Source organism: Temnothorax nylanderi, unplaced genomic scaffold (assembly GCF_030848795.1).
Source record: "Temnothorax nylanderi isolate EJ_2023f unplaced genomic scaffold, tnyl_v1.0 TNYL_tig0102_pilon, whole genome shotgun sequence".
NCBI lineage: Eukaryota > Metazoa > Arthropoda > Insecta > Hymenoptera > Formicidae > Temnothorax > Temnothorax nylanderi.
Genome location: NW_027249164.1, coordinates 621,221 through 644,085, shown reverse-complemented (window position 1 = coordinate 644,085; position 22,865 = coordinate 621,221). Strand labels below are relative to the sequence as shown.

The window sequence follows — 22,865 nt, the reverse complement described above, 5'->3', positions numbered from 1 at the left end:
TTTTTGGTTCCTTAGTTTCTGTTTCAAAATTTAAATTTATTAAAAATTTTTTATAAACAAAAAATTTTATATAAAATTAAAGTTTCTAATAAAAATAAAATTGAAATAATACAATGCTATATAAAATGTGGAAGACAAAGTATACAAAATATTTATTATTTTATGTAAGAATATATAGGTACCTATATTATGCGGAAGCGTCTCAAGGTTGAAAGTAAAATTTGAGCACAGCTATTTTGATTGAATTATTAAATCATCAAATTTCGATCACGTTATATGCTTTCTCTTTCAAAATAGAATCAAGTCAATAAAATGCTAATTTAAATCAAATTTCTGAAATTCATTCAAAATTTAATCAAATTGGAAATTATCATCGATCTTTAGCAAATCATAGATTTTCTGAACTCTATAAAAAAATGTTAAATTAAAAATCAAATACGTTAAAAAGTAATAAACCGATTTGTAAAACCGTGATATAAACATTGATTCAGAAATTAATGTTTATACATAATAGTTTTTAGTTGTGATCTTTTTCTTTTCAACTTTGGCAGCTGTTTTACTTAAATGCATTTTGTAATAAAATTACAATATATAAATATACAATTTATATTCAAAGTTCCTCTTCTTTCTTTGAAGTAACTTCCTGACGCTATTTTAAATGGATTGGATCGATTATGGTCACGTTAACAGAAATGCGAGTAAGAAAGCAATGTAATACGCGCCGTGTGTTTTATATAGTGAATGTACCGCGTAGATCAATAATAACGGGAGGAAAGAACGGCGAGAAAGTCATTGAAAAGAAAAATAATAAATCAACGCGTTCACTTATTAAATCGAAAGCAACGAACGGCAGTGAGAACAATTTTGTAGTGTGAAAGTGTTTCAATTTTCAAATTATTAAGCTGCGAGGTACTATAAGTCTCTATCGTACCTAACAGTGGGATGAGTTATTTACGATGTAAGAATGACTATCGTTTGTATTAATTCATTTTGCAACTGAAAATTCTTCTCTAACATCAATGCCACCGCGCAATCAACGAGGTGAACGCTTCGATAATTTGTGGCCGTCTAAAATGCGTAAAAATCCAAAAGGTAAGTTTGGTGAACGAAGGACGAAATAATGTGAGCAATATAAAATATGTTACATAAATGTTCTTTTTGTTTTCTTCCTCATTCCATTGAATAATTTATTTCAAATTCGAAGTATAGGTTCCAATGGAAAATCCGTACGAATAAACCGGGCTAACTAAGAACCAGCGCGGTAAATGATGCGCGAAAGTTTTATTTATATTTATATTTATATTTTTACATATATTTTCCAACCTTTGACTGCGTGCCGACTAGATTTGTCAGACTTGAAACACAGCTTCGGTTGGAGTATAAGTAAAACTCCCCCCTAGACCTAATTAAATCGATTCGATATAATTTTTTATTTATGTGCCTCTAAATAACTGTAAAGAAATCATTGCGAAAAATATTACCTCAGCCAAGGTTCGAACCTGGAACTTCCTTCATTCCGTGAAGGTGACGCGGATTTCCATTGAAATCTATATTTCGAATACGTATGATATCAATCACAATATTCCGAACATCGAAAAGATTTATTTAACTATACATGTTGATGATCTTCACCTTCACCTTCACGACACCTTCACGGAAGGAAGGAAATTCCAGGTTCGAACCCTGGCTGAGGTAATATTTTTCGCAATGATTTCTTTACAGTTATTTAGATGCATATACCATCAAAAATTAAATCGAATCGATTTAACTAGGTGTAGGGGGGAGGGGACGAGTTTGCTACTCCAACCGAAGCTGTGTTTCAAGTCTGACAAATCTAGTCGGCACGCAGTCAAAGGTTGGAAAATATATGTAAAAATAACAATAAAAATATAAATGAAACATTCGCGCATCATTTACCGCGCTGGTTCTTAATTTATTTCAAAATTTATCTTCTAATCTCTTCTAATTTATATTTCATGACTTATATGAATGTATATCAGGTATATGTACAAAAGTTCTTGCGGTTTCTTTGAGGGCCAACTTCAAGTATGTTAATACTGTTAATCCTACTGTCTATTCATACACAGCGTCATTTTTACAATAATTCTTATAATACACAAGGATTGAGCTATAAAATAAAGACAAGTTTGCTATTAATATAGCATTCGAAAAAGATATTTTGCCAAATAAGTACGGAAATTGATAAGTTACATATCAGGCATTGTTTGCTTTTTAAATTTAATCTAATTAGACGCACTGCGGTTGAAGCATATTCTGCACGTCGCAGAATATATGATGTACATAATGTGGCGATAGTGCGATAAGCGAAAGAAATTTTAGTTCTAACTTATTTTTGCTGGAAATTGACAGCTTTAAAGGTCAAGCACGTGCCTGAAGGAACGCCCCCAAAAACTTACGGCGCAGATTTTCTTCAAGTATGTTAATATACTGTTAATCCTACTGTCTATTCATGCACAGCGTCATTTTTACAATAATTCTTATAATACACAAGGATTGAGCTATAAAATAAAGACAAGTTTGCTATTAATATAGCATTCGAAAAAGATATTTTGACAAATAAGTACGGAAGTTGATAAGTTACATATCAAGCATTGTTTGCTTTTTAAATTTAATCAAATTAGACGCACTGCGGTTGAAGCATATTCTGCACGTCGCAGAATATATGATGTACATAATGTGGCGATAGTGCGATAAGCGAAAGAAATTTTAGTTCTAACTTATTTTTGCTGGAAATTGACAGCTTTAAAAGTCAAGCACGTGCCTGAAGAAACGCCCCCAAAAACTTACGGCGCAGATTTTCTTACAACCGAAAAACGACTGGCGGAATTAGAAAGGTAGTGACTTGTGAATATCCTTTGACGTATAGTGTACGTGTTATCCTTCAAATAAATCGCAATAACTTTTGCACATACCTGATATATACATATATAGAATCATTGTTACAATTAAAATAATTACAAGTATTTCGAAATGTTGATTCCTTATTTACATGAATTTATGTTAATTATAATATCAAAATATAATCATAATTATAAATATAATTGTGTTTATTGGTATTATACTATTTTGTTAATTAAAATGTCACGATTGTAATTATATGGATATCTGTATTTCTCTGTGGAAATACCAATGTCCAATGTCTCAAGAAAATTCACTAAAGTACTTGTGATGATATCTTTCTGATTCGTAAAAGATATTGGATTTCTTCAAACTGACGAAGCAAATGTTGCACGGAACATTTGCTACGTCAACGCATTACTGCACCGTATAAACTAAGAACTAAAACTCTGCTCAAATTACTCGAGAATTACAAATGTTGCCGTTCAGCTAAAATAAAATCCATTTCGATGAAATAAAATGTTATTATCCTTTACCGGAGATTTATTAAAAATCTTGCCATTTTATATTTAACCTAAATTTTTATTATATATCAAATATAGGTAATCTATACATATAGGTTCTGAATGAAATTTATCTCGTAAAGCGTAACGCAATTTCCATACACTGCGCTATAAGACTATACTGATCTAAAATGATCTTTTCCTGATATTATTGTACGAGGCTGCATCGCGACAGACAAGATGCATCCTATCTATGTAAGAGTCTTCTAACGGTACATAATCCACCTAATAATGTCCATTACATATCCCATTCTATTAATACCGGTTTTATATAAACAATTTTCAAGTAAACTTTCATCCCATCGAGGAAACAAAGTATATGTAATTGAAAATATTCAAAGAGTTTTCCAGAAAAGAAATTGTATTTATAATATTTATAATTTTATGGATAAAGTTCCGAAAACGGCCGCCCTCCGATTTCGATGAAACTTTGTGAAAAGCTTCGTTTTGGGTTAAAATGAAAGCCCTTAAAAGGAATTTTGGCGACTCCTATGATAAAGCCATTTTTTAAGATAAAATGATAAAAAATATACGAAGACCTTCATAATTCGACGGGATGTTATAGCCCCTCCCCCGCAAGCAGGGGGGGATGGGGGTAAACCTCGGTTCGCGTGGAAAGTGTATGCGTGAACTATTTCGACATATATATTAGTCATTTATGCCTTTTATGCCAATAGAAGACGCATAGTGTGCCTTCAATACATGTGTATAAACAGTACACAAATAGGCGGGGGAGGGGCTCCGCCTACGGCATAATAACACTAAACAAACTCCCAGCGTGATACCTAACTGCTTGAATTAAGATGCTTGATTATTGGCCCACCCTTGCAAATATGTTAAAAAAGTTGCTAAACTTTGGAGTCGCAGAAAATCCTTTTGGTATATGTCTTTTTTATCTAAAAGGAACCTATTCACAAAGTTTCACCTAAATCGGAGCACGGACATTTTCGGAAGAACAGCCCTATATTTTTTATCATTTTATCTTGAAAAATGGCTTTATCATAAGAGTCGCCAAAATTCCTTTTAAGGGCTTTCATTTTAACCCAAAATGAAGCTTTTCACAAAGTTTCATCGAAATCGGAGGTCGGCCGTTTTCGGAACTCCATCCAATTTTATTTCGTAATAACGTAGAAAATGTAAAGATGAAAAAAATACATGAACAACATCATAAAATATCATAAACATATTTTTAAATTCATATATTCTGAATGTTAATTACACTAACAATTAGATATTGTAGTGTGCATTTTTTTATCACGTTAATGCGTAATTCTTCCTGCATATAAATAAATCTGATGATATAACGCAATGCTACATTTTTTTCTACGTTATAATTTAAGTTTAATAAGCGTAAATGCGTTATTATGCGTTTTAATTTTCCAAGTTATCCTTCTCGTGAAGGAAAAAGATTTTCCTTCTACACTTTTTATTCTTACTTTTGCATGTTTAATTATTCTCGGTTGCATTATTTATTGGATTTATTAATAATACTCATCATATTAATTGATAGCACGAATATTATCTTTACATCTAGAAATATCTATATCCTACTTTAAAGTCGTGAAGTAATTTTAACCAACTTTTCCGACGTATTGTCCATATTTTCACAAATATTTACTACAATTTTAAAAACCGTAAATATTTCGTTAAAAGCTGCATAAAAATGTATAATTTTATGAAAAGAAGTTACGTCTTTTCGACTCGATATGTAATACTCGAATTTTTTGTAACTATACGTATATATATAATTTACATAACTGAATATAAAACCAATAAAAGCAAAACCTTTTTTGAAATTGGAAAATTGAAGTAATAATTTTGATAGAGTCAAAGATGGAATCAATATTTAGTATCTTTGTAACTGCAGGATTAGATCAATCATCTATGCGGAAAGACGTATGACGTTTTATTTGAATTACAAAATAGAGTTAATAACCTTACGTATACTATGTAAATCCTGCGTCTAGATGGGTGGGGAGAAGATAATGATACACTTTAAGTCGCCACAGGTAAAGCTACGCCAGTCATCGCGTAGTCTTGGAGAATGTTAGATGTATCTTGAAAGTACCTCTCGAATACCTAACTCCGTAAAGAACGTGTGTAATAACCACATAACCACTTCAAGATTTTGGATTTGAGACACAATATAATATCTGATATACATTTCATATGTTTTGTTTATTATAAAAAAGTGCTATTGTTAAGAAAAATTAAAATATTTCAATGCAACGTGATAAAACACAACATTGTTTCATTTTTCTGATTAATTGAACTTTCATGATTAATTGAATCAGTTGAAGAGATTGGAAAAATATTTAATTCATAAATTGCAAATTGTAATTAACAAATTCCTCGAAAAGAAAAAAGAAAATGTTTTACTTGCGAACTTGATTGGTGGTACGTATCGTATAAATTTCTTAAACAAACGTAAAATGTTCATACACGGATGAAATAAAAAGAGACATCTATATTTTTTTTCTATTTTATATCAATTTTAAAGTGCAGAGAAGGAAACGTCAAAGAGTGCTTTTTGAATAAAATTAAATCGGTAAGTTAAAACGTTATTGAACCATTGTGCATAATACTTTTTAATCCAGATTTATACATAAATTAATCAAATCGAATAGAATGTGTAAATATTTTTTAATTAAAAACGTACAATATAATTAATCATGTGTTGCATGGTATATGGGAACACCTATTTCAGCGCAATTTTTCTTTATGTATTTTATAATTCGTTTGTACGTATAACATATTTGGTACGTTATGTTCCTAAGACTTGTATATGTATATAATAATATAAATATGTAATTATTTTTCCGTTTTTTTTTTGGCTGCTATTGGTAATCTCTAAATTTATTTATCATTTCTAAAATAAAATTTTATTTAATTAAGTGGAATACGACTGTATTGTATATACAATCAAATTAAGGGAAACGCTGTTAAACGATTAGGACCTGGATCTTGTTTGTCTAATAATATTATTCGCGTGAATTTAAGTACACAATACATCGCTTCAGCAAACAACGCGCCGTTACTCTCGGAATTGAAATGTAATCTTAACTAAAGCTAGAACAGTGCCGCATCACATAATTAGATTGATAGTCGGACTTCCGGTCGAGGTAGGTAAGCTGGTAGTTAAACCGAAGCGAAGTGTAGAGTAATTAAGTGTTTTTTCTGCCGTGGAACCTCCCCCTCGGGGGAAATATCTGTTTCAGATTGGCGAGAGAAAAGAACTGAGCATAACATAATATATAATTAAATTGATAGTCAATTTAATTACACTAACACAAATCATTTAGCATATTAGAAAAGTACGGGATACGTAGAATAGGAACACATCCCGTATAAAATTTCATTACAATTTGACACTTTGAAAGATTCACTTGTAAGAATTTTGAAAAATTGCTTATATTTAACTTATATTTGCGGTATATTTATCTTTAAAATTCTTACGTATAAAATTTTAAACAATAAATAAGCCATAGTTATTTTATTTAATTTAACTGCTATAGTGAATATTGATTTTGATTTATTAAATTTCAATTTCAGATTTGCAATTTTAGTTGTCTCTATACTAAAATTCAGCGAAATATATTGAACAGAAAAATTTGTGCAACAAAGGGTTAATTAATTAAATGAATTTAAAGCTTCCTTATTATCAATATGATTGATATATAATACAAATTATAAAGTATATAAAACTTCATAAACATAATTCGTTGTGAAAAAGAAGATAATACTATTAATACACGTTGGTTTTTATGTACAAGTGATAATGCACGTGTAACAATGCACGTGTAGCCGGTTCGTTTTTCTCATGAATTGTTTTTATTTCGCATTTTCTGTATAAAATGATACCCGTATTAAATAGATTAAATCAAATTTTACAATTCCATGCAATAAATAACGTGAATGATAATTCATATTACGAAATGATCGAAATTGAAAAATCACACGGAATAAATTAAATAATCATTTTAATTTATTTTTAATTAAATTGTAATTTTTTAGAAACCCTCGCGTGGAAAATTAAGAGAGTAATATTAAATATAATATTTTCTTAGAAATCGGTCAGTACATTTGTTTTGCATGAGTATTCCATCAGATGTGTAACTTCTTTATAATTATCGATAATTATCGATAATTATCAATAATCTAAATAAATTTACATTTCAACTTATAGAGAAATAAAAAGCAGATATTTCCATAAATTTAATTTTAACTTTGCTGCAATTATTAAAACGAACTATATACATTTATGGAAATATCTCTTCTCTATTTCTCTACAAATTTTAATGTATGTATTAATTATGTAGACATTAATAATATATTAGAATATCAAGTTTTCTTATTCAATAATGAACACCTCAAGCAATTTTGATTCAAATAATTAGCAATAATTAAAGTCAACTTTTTAATCATTCTTTCAGGAAACGCTTGCTTGCAATTGGAATTTTAATAAATATTTATGCATGAATTTTCCATTATATAATCTGTGTATAATAATCTAGTTGTAGCAATTTTGTGATTGAAATTTATACCAAATATATTAATTGCGCAAGATGTGCTACATAATCATGGTCATAAATGAGTCATACATAAAAGACGTATGACGTATATACATTATTTTACATACATCAATTCGTCACAGACATGGTAAATTTTTTATTGACACGAATCAGTCAGGGCAATAAAAAAATAATGATTTTCCGTTTTGCCTTTCTAATTTGTTTTTGTAATTTACATAAAAATTATTTCGATGCAAATATGAAAGAACTTACTAAAATTAACACACATTTCCTTTTAACAATTTTATTTTTAATATTCTTTAATTTATTATGAAAATTAATATGGATCGTATTTCTTAAAGGTCAAATTTGTTTACACTGATCTGTTCACTGATTTGTACTGATTGACTCAAAAAAAATTTTATTTACGACGCCAGTCTTTCGCGAGTCGTCGTTTAGGTTGAGCGTTTTCTCAATCGAGATGTATATGAATTCCGTGTGATCGAAAGTGTAACGTTATGTGAAATCGTACATGTATTGTGGTCGCAGAAAAAGAAATAAGAATATAATTAACGTTCGGCGCATATCCTACGCATTTGAAACCTTTAAATACTGTATCTAAAACCGCATACGCTAAAGGCTGCATTCGGGGAGCGCGCTACTAGCGCTATTGCATCATCCTATCTTTATCACTGCATCAGGTGTAAAACAAGAATGGAATAAGCAAATAGCGCTAATAGCGCGCTCCCCGAACGCAGCCATAATATTGCATAGGACAAGATTGGTTTCCGAGAGAACTCAATTTAACAAACGCGTATAAAAGTTAAAACATAATCCTGAGAAAGAAGAAAGAAACACCGAGTAGAAGGAATTTCGAAATTTGAAAGGTACTGTGAATAGTGCCACTGGATCTGTAGCTTTATCGCTTGGGAGCGGGACTCAGCGCTTTATTGCCAGATCATAAGGCTAGAAGATGATATTATAATAAAACGCAATGAAAACCTTTTCAAAAAATAAAAGTCATAATTAGTCATAATCAAGGACGTAGTAAAAATAAAACGAGACGCATAGATTATTAACAAGATATATGATGTGTCAAAATCGAAATGAAGAAATTTAAGAATGTAGAGAGAGAGAGAGAGAGAGAGAGAGAGAGGGGGGGGAGAGATTTGTAAGATTGCCGATTAAACGGCCACGTGAGAGAAAAATTATGAATCCGCGTAACGTAACACTATTAATAACAATGTGCATCTTAATGGGGCTATCAGAAATTATATATTAATTGCAATTAAATTTACATTAACTGCCAATGATGAAAATTATTTAGTCATAAAGATAAAATAACCCAGATAACATGCGTGTCTTAAAGACGTCTTAAAAGAGACGTTTTCAAGACTTTCTGAATAGACGTCTAAAAGTTGTCTTCTATAAAACATTTTTTAGAACATTTACAGATATTTAAATTGACTGCGTTCCGATATGTGACGTGACGTACAGTTGACAACAGAATAGAAACAAATTTTTTTTTGGGAACATTTTTTCGAGAGAACACTTAAACGTCTTAAAAAAATTAGAACGTCTAAAAGACGCGTCTTGTGTTTTTATGAGACGTCTTTTAGATAAAAACGTATTAACAAGAAAAAAAATATGATTGAGCTGCTTGATAAATCGGTATAAATTAATAATTTAATATCAAGAGACATATGTGTGTCACGCTAAGTGTACGCGCACTATATTTACAATATAAGAAGAAAGAAAGAAAGTTATGTAAGTATTAAATCATTGATATACCGGTGTATTAAATAATTCCAGCTTCTGTCTCGTATTCTTCCCCTTGTTAACGCGTTTTCAAACAGTTTCGCCTTAATTGTGTGGTTGTGTGACATTAAATAATGCAAAATATCTGAGTGCCAAATTAGCTGGCAGTAAATATTCACAGCTATAACTGCGTTCCGGTACTCACTGCCAGTATTGAAAATCTGTAGTTTACTCGAATAAGTCACGTACACTACAGATTTTCAGAATTCAGCCTTAGTTATATCTACATTGGTCACGTCGTGTTTTTGATTGATAAATGTTACAGTTGATAATGACTGCATTCCGATATTTACCACCAGTACTCACTGAAAGTCTTTAGTGTACAGTTGGGGACAGAAAGGTTGTCCGGTTGAGTCCCGGAACGCATCCTATACATTTAATATCTAAGTTACCGTGTGAGCAATTACCATTTCTTTTAATATTTCAATATATTTAACATCTTATTTGTCTGCTCTTATATAATCACTGAGCAAGCTGTGTATTCATCAGTGATCGGCAAAAATTCTGTTTTTAGTAATGATATCGGCGGTTATTTTTAATTAATCAAAAATAAAAAATTTGAATGTTTTTAATTTTAATTAACAAAAAATTGGTAATTAATAAAATACTAAGCTCTAAATTTAAAATAATTATTAATTGATTGAAAATATAATACTCTGAAAAATTAATAAATAATCAGAAATATATTGCTCATAATTTAAAAATTGGCAATTATATAAAATGAATTGTCGATTTTTAAAAAAATTACTCATTTAGAAAAAAATATTTCTAATTTTTTGAAAAATTAGTAGTTTTTAAAAAGTAAATTATTTGAACAATTAGTAAATAATTATTAGAAAATATATTACTAATTTTTTAGAAAATTAGCATATATTAATTTGTAAATTATCCGTTTTTAGGAGTATATTAGTTGCAGTAGAAAAGAAACGATGACGTTAACTATACTAAATAATTTTTTCATACTGAAAATTCGTGTTTTTTGGGAAAATTTGCAATTACTAGATGAACTATAAACGTGCTTCGCACGCTCCACTCAACATAACAATTACAATTTAATCATAATAATAATTATAAACAAATAATTGTGAATTTTAATTCTATGTGTCCATATACGTATTTTTCTTATTTATTTAGATATTTCTTGATATAAATAATTTTTAACGTCTCTAACTTGACGTTGGTTACTTAGAAAAACTAACTAAATCAAATAATCTTACTTTAGATAAAGCAACATACATAATTTTTGTTGATTAAACACATCTTTTCTTCAATCACACCAACTTTATCAAACATTTAAGTTTGAGAATTATTATTTTTTTTCTTTTACAAAATTATATTTTCTAATATAAATAAAGTTTAATTGTTTATTATCGACTTTCTTTGAATGTTTTTTCTGTTTTTTTATTGCTTCTTTTAAAAACCTTATATATACAAAAAAGGTTAAAATATAAAGTTTTAAAAATTCGCAAATATTTGAGTCCGCCATATTGGATTTATTTTTCGGAATTTTTAAAATTTGTTACAATATGCAAAATCTACACCAACAATACCACGTATATACAAAAAGGTCTAAAAAAATATTGATAATAAAGTACTTTTGAATCGGGGGATCACTTTTCGGGGGATCACATTGGATTTTTTTTATAAGGGATTACTATTTACATTAATAAGAGATTTTCAATTTCCCACGGAGATGACTGGGAAGTACAAGTAGCGCTAGTAAAGGCCCGGGCACATAAAAAAACTTAAGCAGTAAGACGTTAGCAGTAAGTAAATCAGCCAATTATATAGTCAAGAACTTAAGACATAACGTAAGCGGTGGCAAATCAGTATCGTTGATTTCCTTACTGCTTATGTCTTACTGCTTAAGTTTTTCTATGTGCCCGGGCTTTTACGCTACCCTTATTCTAAGCTATGCATTTCGTGTGCGATGGCTCTAATGCTAGCCACACACACTTTTCGTAAAACGTTAACACGTTAACAGGTTTTGACCAATCGGGTATATCCGTCCCCTTCGTGATTGTAATATTGTCAGTTACCTCATGTTCATGCTTGTTTTTGCCAAGACAACTTGTTTCAGAGTCAAGAATAAAAAATTATTTTTATTTAATTACTAATTTTTTGGAAAATTAAAAAATATTTTTTTTCCATTATTATTTTTTAGAAAATTAGAAATTATATTTATTCAATTATTTATTTTTGAAAAATTAGTTATAATTCTCGATTTATTATTAAATTTTCTAAGAATTAGAAAATAATGTTAAACATTAATAATTTTTGTAGAAATAATCTTTTTTTGAAATTATTTACAAATTGTTAGGTAAATAAAAATAAGTTGAAAAACAAATTTTTTTTTTGGCACTTAATATTGTATTTTGGCTTATTAATGATTGCTTTGACATTTAAAAAATAAAGAATAAAAATTTTTTTTTGCCGATCACTGGTGCTTATTAGTGCTCATCCACTTCCAAATGGAATGCATGAGTTCACCGGAACGCAGTTATAGCCTGTTGTGAATATTTACTGCCAGCTAATTTTAAGATATTTTGCATTATTTAATATCACAACCACACACACTGAAAGAAAAATTATTATATATGAGAGTAGATCTGGTCGAATATAATTATATAAAGATAAGATCATGTCACGCCCTGTTTTGGACATTGTTATATATAATCATATAAAAGTACATATGTATAAAGAGACGTGTCTTATTCAACATGTATTATCATATATAATTATATATAACTTTGTTTAAAAATGTTTAATTATATATGTTTATATGTAAATGTCGGGTCATCTGATAGGTGGCATCGGTATTTAAATTCGACGAATAATGGTATAAGAACAGTATATAAATGACGGAACTGCACGACTTGTATCAGTTGTATCGTGGATCGCGGAAGTGGAAGTCCTCTTTTATAATAAAAGTGTGGCGCGCTTTTGGATTGATGTAACGTTAATGTAACCTATATAGAATTAAATATAATAATAATTTTATTTAACAATTTTGTGACTTAATTATATATGATTGTATCAAGAGACACGGTAGTGTCTCGCGCCAAGTACACGCGAAGCGAGACCGCACCGTGACTCTTTTACGCGACGCGATATAACTATACATGTATATTTATATTTGATTAGATACAATAATATTACATTGAATCATATCATATCTGATTACATATATGATCACAGTTGATTACATAAGGTCATCATATCGCGCCAAATTTCAAATCTAATTATGGCCAATTATATATGATTCTATATGATTACATAAGTCCATTTTTTCTCGGGTTACATAACTTTCTTAAATACCGCGATCTCTATTGTAAATATAGTGCGCGTACACTTAGCATGAGACACACGCCTCTTAATTGATATTAAATTATTCATATATACCGCGATTTTTATCAAGCAGTAGTTCCTCAATAATATTTTGTCTATAGAGGTTTTGTCTAAAAAACGTCTTATAAAAACATAAGACACGTTTATGTTTTTATAAGACGTAATCAACATAATAATCAAGACGTATTCAACATAAGACATAAGTGTTCTCTGAAAAAAATGTTCCAAAAAAAGAAATTTTTTTTATTAAGAATCAATAAGATGTCAGTGAAATCCTATTTTTTACTTTTTTAAAAAACCAGTCACGCTTCCAGGACGCTTTTAAATAATACAAGAAAAAAAAATTGTTACAGTTCGGTCGCTGATCGAACAGCCATCACCATTTCGCAGGATGGTGCAGCAAGAGGCGGTGGTAGTAAGGAACGCTGTGAAGAGTTATGTAAAAGGACAACTGGTGCTCGACGGTCTGAATATGACGGTTTCACGGGGCTCCATGTAAGTAACCATATTATTTATCATGTCAATGCAAAAGATTAATCGTCTTCCTATATCAATTTCCGCTTCGAGTAAAATGTAAACAAACAATTGGAGTTAAAAAAAAAAGTCATCGAGAAGATACTCCCTAGGGAGAGAGAGCAATGCAATGGAGATCGCATTAATGATTAATACTCGCGATTACTCGCGCGATTTTTAATGTCATTCAGCAAACCTATATACCGCGTATATTTTGCGGTAACCTGATACTAATTTCTTCATCCTTCGATATGTTGGAAATTGCCTCAAACTGTCGTCACGCACTTTTCCGCGTACATTCACCGATTGCTTAAATTGCCGTTGCTTGCAAAATACACGACAAGATAATTGTATAACTTTCTAACGAATGTTCAGATAAGAAAATCTTTCGGGATCTATCAAAATCATTAGAATATTGTTTAAGACTTGTGTCTAATTTCTAAGATAATTTTATTTATACATTCTATAGTAATGCTTCTCTAACCGCTGGCCAAATATTCGTTAATAATTGGTTAGGATTAGGGCTTGTGTGGGAAAATAAAAATGTGCTAGGCATATACTTAGCGTTGTGTAACATTAGACACATACGCGCGCACATATACGCACAAATCTCAAGGTGCACTAGAAAGTTAATAGACAGACTTCGGGACTTGATTTATAATGTCCAAGCCGAAATAAGATTTTTATTTCAATACATGAGTAATATGTAAAACTCGATATGTTCAATGACAACTCAATAGACTAAAACTATTAGTGCACCTTAGTCATATAACGATTACACGCGGCGTGTCGACTTGTCAAAAAATATTTCCTCATAATAAATAAATCTCGAAATTCTCACATTTGCATTCCCTTTTAATTATCTTCTTGTCTGAAATTAAAGTGTCCTGGTAATCGTTTCTGATCCTCTTGTTGACATTTCCGCAGATCTATCCGTTGGCAAGACTTCATCGACCGCTTCTAGAATCTCATCTATCGCTGAGCCACTGTCTGATTTTATCTTCATCCTCTCATTAAAATAATTATGTTTGCCAGCGATTTCTTTTGCTGATATTTGTCTATTTTTTTTATTATATTCCTTGTTTTCATTCGAAGGAACTAGAAGTGTTCTTCGAGTCTTTAGGATGTCCGTTACGTTTATCAAGGATCCATGCATAGCGTCCGTTCCCATAGGTTTCGGTTGATCAGTCTCTTGCAACGTGTCTATAGCGTTCTCACTCGGCGAAATTGAGGAAACACTTTCCAGTTGGCTAAACCGTTCTCCATCTTTCTTGTCGTGAGGAGTACCTATAAATTTTTTCGACTTCAACGAGGTTTCGTTTTTTATAAGATTTTTATTTCTAAGTGCTTTTATTTTAGAAAATAATGTACTATTAATGATAGCATTACCATCGGATACGTTAAATTTTCGATTAATTGGAATTTTAACAGTAGTGGGAATTTTACCCTTAATATCATTTTTGTTACGTTTTAATAATTCCGGATGATTCGTAACTTGGGTTTCTTCCATAGACGTGATATAATCACTCCGTGTATTTTCCCAAGATATATCTTCATTCTTTTCAGTCTTGCTAGCTTCATTAAGATTTTCTTTATTCCGTTCAGTTAAGGTTTCTTCTTCAATCTCAATTTTCAGCGTTTCTTCGGTGTTCGAAATAATGTCGCTTCTATCTTCCGGAATATATTTATTGTCTTTCGATTCCCCATGCTGTCGTTGATTATCTGCTAAATTGTCTAAAATGAGTTCAACTTGTCTTTGTAAATTCAAGAGTCTCCATTTTGAGATGTAATCGAGATCGTCGTGCAATTGTCGCCATTTCATATCAAACGATTTGATTAGCCAGAATATAGCGTGTTGAACTGACTTGGCGAACTCAAGAGACAGCTCATTTCTTGAGAGAAATCTCTCCATTTCCAATGCAAATTGAGGGTTAGAGAGCATCCAAGACAATGCAACATTGTTTTTATCGAGATTCATTAAATCCTGATATTCTTGGAGTACATGACGCAAAATTTCATAGTCAATTGAATTCTGATGAGTTAGTTTCTCATAGTAGCTATCACGCTCTTGCATCGGTAATTTCACGCGCCGCAAAATATTTTCAATGTCACTTTCAGCCTGTATAAAAAGTGTAAAAATTAATTATTCAAGCGAATAAAAAATTAAAATCAACGTGATAATGCAATTTTTTGATATTGCTGAGTCACGATATTGAAAAGTTAAATCTGCAAAGATCTACTAATTTGTTTATGAAACATGTCGTAATGCCGTGCCCTTTGTGAAATCAGTGTTACACACGGTTTGGCAAAGTGTTTCCTTCGGTAAAGATTTTCTTGCGTATATAGGATTATTTGTCACGTTAGCTTTGAAATCACTCTGTCGAAATTTACCTCTGAAAAAGATCAGATTTATTAACTGGAAATGTCCCTCTACTAACAAATTCTTTAAATATCAAGAGTCAATTTTTTTTTACAAAAACACCGAGATCTCCATTTATTATAAATCTTTCTTTATTGCATCAATTTTTGTACATTTCGAATAAAAGATTTCTTAAAATGGCATCTAAAATCAATTGAAATATATATTTTTATTATTTATTCTCCGAAGTTTAATCCGACAAAAACTTTTCTTCTTTGATCGCTTATAACTAAAAAATTATTGATACGTCGATGTTTTCGCTAAGCAAAAATTTACTGTAAATTGACCAAAGAATTTGTTATTAGAAGGATATTTAGTGATTGCACCTAAACATCCTGTATGTCAAAAACAAGTCAACTCACTGAAATAATCCTGTTTAAGATCAATTTCGCCATTAATCTCGATAACTTTCCTTCCCAGATTGATTATCAAATGAACCCACGGTTTCTCCATTCCTTGTAATTTTTCGATCAACTCATCAAGATCATCGCTGACGTTTGATTCGCTCGCGTGCAGATCGATCAACATCATGTTGTCACGTATCATCGGTATCGATCCCTGGACCGGCAAGGAGGAGAAAACTCCTCCCGCGAGTAACAGGATCGCGATGATACTAATGATCAACATGCCGCGGCGAGACTGAAGCGAGTCGCAGGTTTGCTTGATGATTTTATCCGGTGCACCGAACGGCGATCTGTCATCTTTCGTCCTTCATATCGCGATTTCGCGACAATCGCACAGTGGTGCCTAAGAGGGCTCTTTGCAGTTTCTCAATTATTTCGGAGAATGAAATAATCGATTTGTCACTCTTAACTGACATTTCGAGATAAGTATATAGATATTTAGAATATGTTAAGGGAGATTCAAATCGGTATGTTAACATAAGATAGGTACAGTTAGATATTTTCCAATTTCCCTCAAAATTCTAAGGTCTCCGTATTACGTTATATCGGACGCATATTGACGTCACGTAGATCTATATCTGATCTTTCTTTAGACGAATTTTTGAAAATTCAGATTCCGTTCATCTAGGCACCACTGTGCGTTGTTAGTAGTCGACCGCTAATTGCTTTTGCCAACGAGCGATCGTTATGTCCGCGCGAATTTAATGATCGAATGCCGTGAGATTGTGTCCAACGCTTTATTAACGGGTCGCCCCTGCCATCCGTCAAGACTAATTACAATACCTCGAGGGAAACCATAAATCGCCATTGTTCTTCGACAAAGTGCGAACGTGGGTAGATAAGTTGGCAGATAAGTCGGGATTTCAAAAGGGAATCCATACTGGAGAACGACTATGGCGTCCGTTTATCGCGAGATTAAAGGACATATTCGCGGTTTTATGGTGTTCGGATATGTGTCGCGTAAACAAAAGTAAAATCTTTCCTTGAAACAGATACGGACTGTTGGGGGCCAGTGGATGCGGCAAGACCACGTTGCTGTCCTGCGTCGTCGGGGTACGTTATCTCGACAGCGGAGAGGTGTGGGTCTTGGGGGGAAATCCGGGCGGCAAGGGCTCCGGAATTCCTGGGCCTCAAGTGGGTTACATGCCGCAGGATATCTCTTTGGTCGGGGAGTTCACCATGAGCGGTGCCCTTTATTACTTCGGCAGGATCAACGGGCTTGACGATGAGGAGATCGGTAGGAGTATAGAAATCATATAGGAAAAGAGCACTTGCAGTCGTTGTACGCGGAACATCGCATAAATTCTGAGAAGTTTCAGTTTTATTTTTAAATAAACGTCTTTTCTCAATTTCTATTTTGAATTACTCGCGAGATATTTCACTAAGTTACTTCAGAAACAACTATAGCCTTTTCCTCTATTATTTTTCAGAGACGAGACAGAGGTTCTTTTCGGAGTTGCTTCAACTACCCCCAGCAGATCGCATGGTGAAGAATATGAGTGGAGGTCAACAAAGAAGGGTTTCCTTCGCCGCCGCATTGATTCACAGTCCCGAGCTTCTGATTCTAGACGAACCCACTGTGGGCTTGGACCCAATTTTGAGGGAGAAGCAAGTAGATTTTGCTTTCTCTTTAAGCGCGATGAGCAAAGAATGATAAGAAAATGTTTGGACGTACCTTTTCTTTACAGCATTTGGGCTTACCTGATCGAGATTACGCAAACGGAAGGCATCACCGTGCTGATCACGACGCATTATATCGAGGAGACTAAAGACGCTAGTAAAGTCAGTATCCACATTAGTCTTTCCACTAAATTAGTCTTGATAATATCTGTATAAAAAAATTGCGAGAAAAACATCCTGTACGCTCTTGAAACGGGAACTACTTAGAAAAAATTTTATTTTGCTCAATGACACATACACACACAAATTTGATCGTGCTTAATATTGTATATCTTCAATGCTACGCAGATCGGTTTAATGAGATGTGGTAAATTGTTGGCGGAATCGTCGCCGCAGAAATTACTCGAGCAATTTCAATGCTCGTTCTTGGAGGAGGCTTTCCTGAAACTATGCGAGGCTCAGAATGATGCGATCATCTTGAATAAGACTCAGCAATCCAAGGCGGAAGATACCGGCAGCGAGCTGATGAATCAAGACCAAAATATATACGAACAAACAAAAGTATATATAGAAATAATCTGTACTGTTCTCATTTTCATATAAAATTATGTAAATCTATATTATTTTATAACACAAATAAACCGAATTGTTAAGGGAATCTCGAAGTACAAAACGGTTTCGAGACGTAAAGTTTCGCGATCGAGAAGATTCAAAGCTTTACTGGCGAAGAACAGCATCCAATTTTTTCGTTATTACACGTAAGTACTTAACTTATCAGTAATTCAGAAGAGATGTACTTATCAACAAAAGAAAATTGCAATTGTTTCAATTCCGAATGTTGCCATTTCCTTTACTATACTTGTATACTATATCTACTTGTATACAGTGTTGAATTGTTATATCCGAAACATTATATTTAAAAAAAAATAGAGATTTCATCAATTGTTGCACATTTCATAATAATAATAATAATAATACATTCTTTCAGAGGACTAGTTTTCGCAATAACTTTCCCGATAGTTCAAATCGCCGCATTTCTTGGTGGAATTGGTCTAGATCCGAAGGACTTGAAGATTGGGGTTGTCAACGATGAAGCTAGCAATTGCGGAAGTAACTTAGGCAATATTTGGAATGATGAAATCACCTGCCACTTCGGCAACCTTAGCTGTAGGTTCTTGCACAATTTTGACGACTCCATTGCGATAAAGGTATAACGATTTAATGATTTAAAAATTAATAATGTAATGTAAATTAATAATGTGTTTAATGTTCATGATTAAAATCAGCTTTCTGTTTTCTTGATGTCCTCTTCTCTCCTGATTTATTCCATGTAAATATAATAATATTTACTTCGATACACTGAGAAAAAAAATATTTAGATGCAAAAAAATATTTATTAAGGTGGCTCCTAATAGCTTTACTTAAAATTTATTTAATATAATACACATATTTATTTAGAATTAGATATATTTTTATTTAAATAAAAAAATCTAATTCTAAATAAATATGTGTATTATATTAATTGTAATTAAGCTGTTAGGAGCCATATCTAATAAATATTTTTTTTGGATTTAAATATTTTTTTCTCAGTGTATAAACTGAGAGAATGACAGTAATAATAATCATTAACGCGTTTCCTGAAGATTCTTATTAATTATTTGCTTAATTACTTTGCTTTCAGAAATACTATGACAATATTTTAGAGGCGAGTCATGATGTACAAAATGGAGAACTCATAGGTATAATACATTTTAGTCAAAATTTCTCCGAAGCTCTGCAAATACGAGTGGAAATTTCTAATTTCGCGAAGGATTCCGATCTTCTCGCCAGTCAGATTCAAGTTTTCCTCGATATGGGCGGTACGTTATTTATGTGTTATGCGGAACATTCCATGTAATAATTTTAAGAAATTTTATATATAAATTATTCTAATAAAAAAATATTATTTAGAAAATTACGCAAAAATAGATTCAAGAAATTAAAACTATTTCAAATCCTGAATATGTTAACATGAACGGCACATAAATAAATTAATTTGTTACAAATACTTAATTTACAATGGCTTTTGTTACAGATAGACAAATTGGGCTCATAACGCAGAAGAAACTATTCGATCATTTTTTAGAGGTTTATGAGGATATCATGAGGGACTGCAAATATTCGCCAAAATTGGGTACTCCGCCAATCCGAGTGAGTATATTTTAGATTTTGTAATTTTATAATTTTTGAAATCTCTCTCTCTCTCTTTGTGTAAAACTAAAAAATTAAAGTTTTAATCGTTTTCAGTTTGAAGATCCCATTTATGGTACAACAGACCTCAATTATGCAGATTTCATGACACCACCATATATACTAACGTAAGCAAAAATCAAGCTAACATAATAAATGAAATCAATTGCTGTTACTAAATTATTTATAGTTTTATATTATATCTTTGCAGACTCATATTCTTTTTAGCCACTACAATCTCCACCACCTTGATAATAACAGAGCGATTAGAAGGCGTCTGGGATCGAAGCGTAGTCCAAGGTAATTTATTAATAAAACTCCAAGACTGGTTTATATATCGGCTATTTTTTATCAAAATAATATAAATACAAATATGTGATAGGGGTCAGGACAGAAGAAATCGTGCTGTCTCACATCGTTATTCAGAGCTTCATCATAATCATCCAAACCATCATGATACTTCTCTTATTCTTTCCTATATGGGGTTTGGAATGTAAAGGCTCGATATTCGTCACAACTGTGCTTGTATTTTTAAATGGTTTTAGCGGATTGATGTACGGTGAGTACTCCACATAATAGGGAGTTTTTGGAATACCGTCTTTCAGATACCGTAACCGTATCTGAATTGTTCAGATACATTCACTATGTATCTGAACGATTGAGATACGGTTACCGTATCTGAAAGACGGTATTGCAAAAACTCCCTAATGTATAAAAAAAAGCGCGCAGCAGCAATTCAGGAACTGCTGGGAATTAAGTTGATTATTTGTGTTAATGCATTCTCAGGTTTTATCATCTCTGTTGCGTGTAAAAATCACACTATGGCGCATTACTGTTCGGCCGGAAGTTTCTTCCCGCTAATAATACTCAACGGTGAGTCTCTATTCTTTGTTTCGCAAAAATTACTTTTTACTTCAATATAGTGTTGCTAAGTGATACCGTTATTAAATGGATTATCTCTGAATTTTAATTCTTTTATCACGTAACGATATATTACATTGTTAATAATAATCTTAGAAAATGCTTGTTAAAATTAACATCAATAATATATATATATCTATATATATATACGGGGCATTCCATGCCAAATCGACCTGGGTTTAACCCTCGACCTCTCGGATTTGGTCGGCGATTTTTTATGTTATTGTTCCAACTCTAAAATGCGCTCAGAATTTTTTTAAGATTTTTTTTAATAAAATTGATTTAGTTATAATTTTTTAAACCGACATATTGATGGCCACAATTTAAAAATCTGAAAAAATCCTCAAAAATCCTGTATTAGATATCAAAATTTTTAAGCCTTGACCCAAAGTGGGCCGGCGTTCGCTTCTAATTTTTTCGAAAAAAATATTGAAAAAAATTAGAAGCAGACGTCAATCCACTGTAGGCTGTTGCTTGAACATTTTTGTATATAACAGGATTTTTGAGAATTTTTTCAGATTTTTCCGACGCGATTTTTATTTTGGAAAATCGCTTCAAAAAAATTTGAAAAAATTCTCAAAAATCCTGTGTTGTATATAAAAATGTTTAAGCAACAGCCTACAGTGGACTGACGTCTGCTTCTAATTTTTTCAATATTTTTTTCGAAAAAAACTCGAAAAAAGCTTGAAAAAATTAGAAGCGAACGCCGGCCCACTTTGGGTCAAGGCTTAAAAATTTTGATATTTAATACAAGATTTTTGAGAATTTTTTCAGATTTTTAAATTGTGGCCATTAATATGTCGGTTTAAAAAATTAATTTATATAACTAAATCAATTTTATAAAAAAAAATCTGAAAAAAATTCTGAGTGCATTTTAGAGTTGGAACAATAACATAAAAAATCGCCGACCAAATCCGAGAGGTCAAGGGTCAAACCCAGGTCGATTTGGCATAGAATGCCCCATATATATATATATATTCTATATATATCTAGAGGAGGATTATCTTATGTTAATCAAATTTTTATTAATATATTAATTTGACAAAATTATAGGAGCCATGTGGCCATTGGAAGGAATGCCAAAAGCGCTTCGCTGGTTGAGCTACATGTTACCAACTACATTGTCCTCCATATCTCTGAGAGGACTCATCTATAAAGGATCTTCCATAACTGATTCGGAAGTTTACTTTGGCTTCTTAACAACTTTAGGATGGATATTGTTGTACCTCATCGTGATCTTACTTGGTGTAAGATCGAAATCTTCGTGATATTATTTACAAACGTAGAAGAAATTTCTTTTGATACAATACAGAAACAGTCGCGCATAATCTATAGAATTCAGTTAGATAAATATGCAGAGTATCTCTCCAAAACACTCCAAACCAATTTATGTACAAAAAATATATATAATTATTTTATTCATTTAAATGGCTATGTGAGAAATTAATTGCTGCAAAGGAATAAATTTCATAATAATAATTTCCATTTATTTAATTAATCGTAATTGTAAATTAATTTTTTTTATTCTATTTTAAATCAATAATTATATTTTATTTTATTATACAGTATAAAAATAATATAAAACTAATTAATTATTTATGTATGATAGCAGTATTAAATGTTTTCGAAAAATAACGATAAGTATTTTTGACAGAAAATA

The 22,865-nt window shown here is 31.5% G+C and overlaps 2 protein-coding genes across 5 annotated transcripts; one reads left to right on the top strand and one right to left on the bottom strand.

Annotated features, from left to right (window-relative positions):
• The first annotated feature begins 989 nt into the window (after window positions 1-989).
• On the top strand, window positions 990-22,684 carry LOC139775690 (ABC transporter G family member 20). Of its 4 annotated transcripts, none has more exons than XM_071711913.1 (16): window positions 5,458-5,819; window positions 5,928-5,970; window positions 13,453-13,594; window positions 17,428-17,672; window positions 17,866-18,043; window positions 18,124-18,217; window positions 18,404-18,616; window positions 18,710-18,813; window positions 19,044-19,263; window positions 19,737-19,914; window positions 20,130-20,245; window positions 20,342-20,412; window positions 20,496-20,584; window positions 20,667-20,843; window positions 21,071-21,157; window positions 22,259-22,684. In XM_071711913.1, exons 3-16 carry the CDS (start codon window positions 13,491-13,493, stop codon window positions 22,471-22,473), a joined length of 2,091 nt encoding a protein of 696 aa, XP_071568014.1. In that variant the 5' UTR covers window positions 5,458-5,819; window positions 5,928-5,970; window positions 13,453-13,490; the 3' UTR covers window positions 22,474-22,684. The 4 variants fall into 4 exon arrangements, with proteins under 4 accessions (XP_071568012.1, XP_071568014.1, XP_071568013.1 ...); XM_071711912.1 differs by having other exon boundaries at window positions 5,923-5,970; XM_071711911.1 differs by lacking the exons at window positions 5,458-5,819; window positions 5,928-5,970 and adding an exon at window positions 990-1,092.
• LOC139775655 (uncharacterized) lies at window positions 14,263-17,314 on the bottom strand. Its single transcript, XM_071711833.1, has 4 exons — window positions 17,214-17,314; window positions 16,394-16,740; window positions 15,002-15,742; window positions 14,263-14,899 (listed from the first exon to the last, which is right to left on the bottom strand). The coding sequence occupies exons 1-4, from the start codon at window positions 17,312-17,314 to the stop codon at window positions 14,490-14,492; spliced, it is 1,599 nt and encodes a 532-aa protein (XP_071567934.1). The 3' UTR covers window positions 14,263-14,489.
• Window positions 22,685-22,865: the final 181 nt, after the last annotated feature.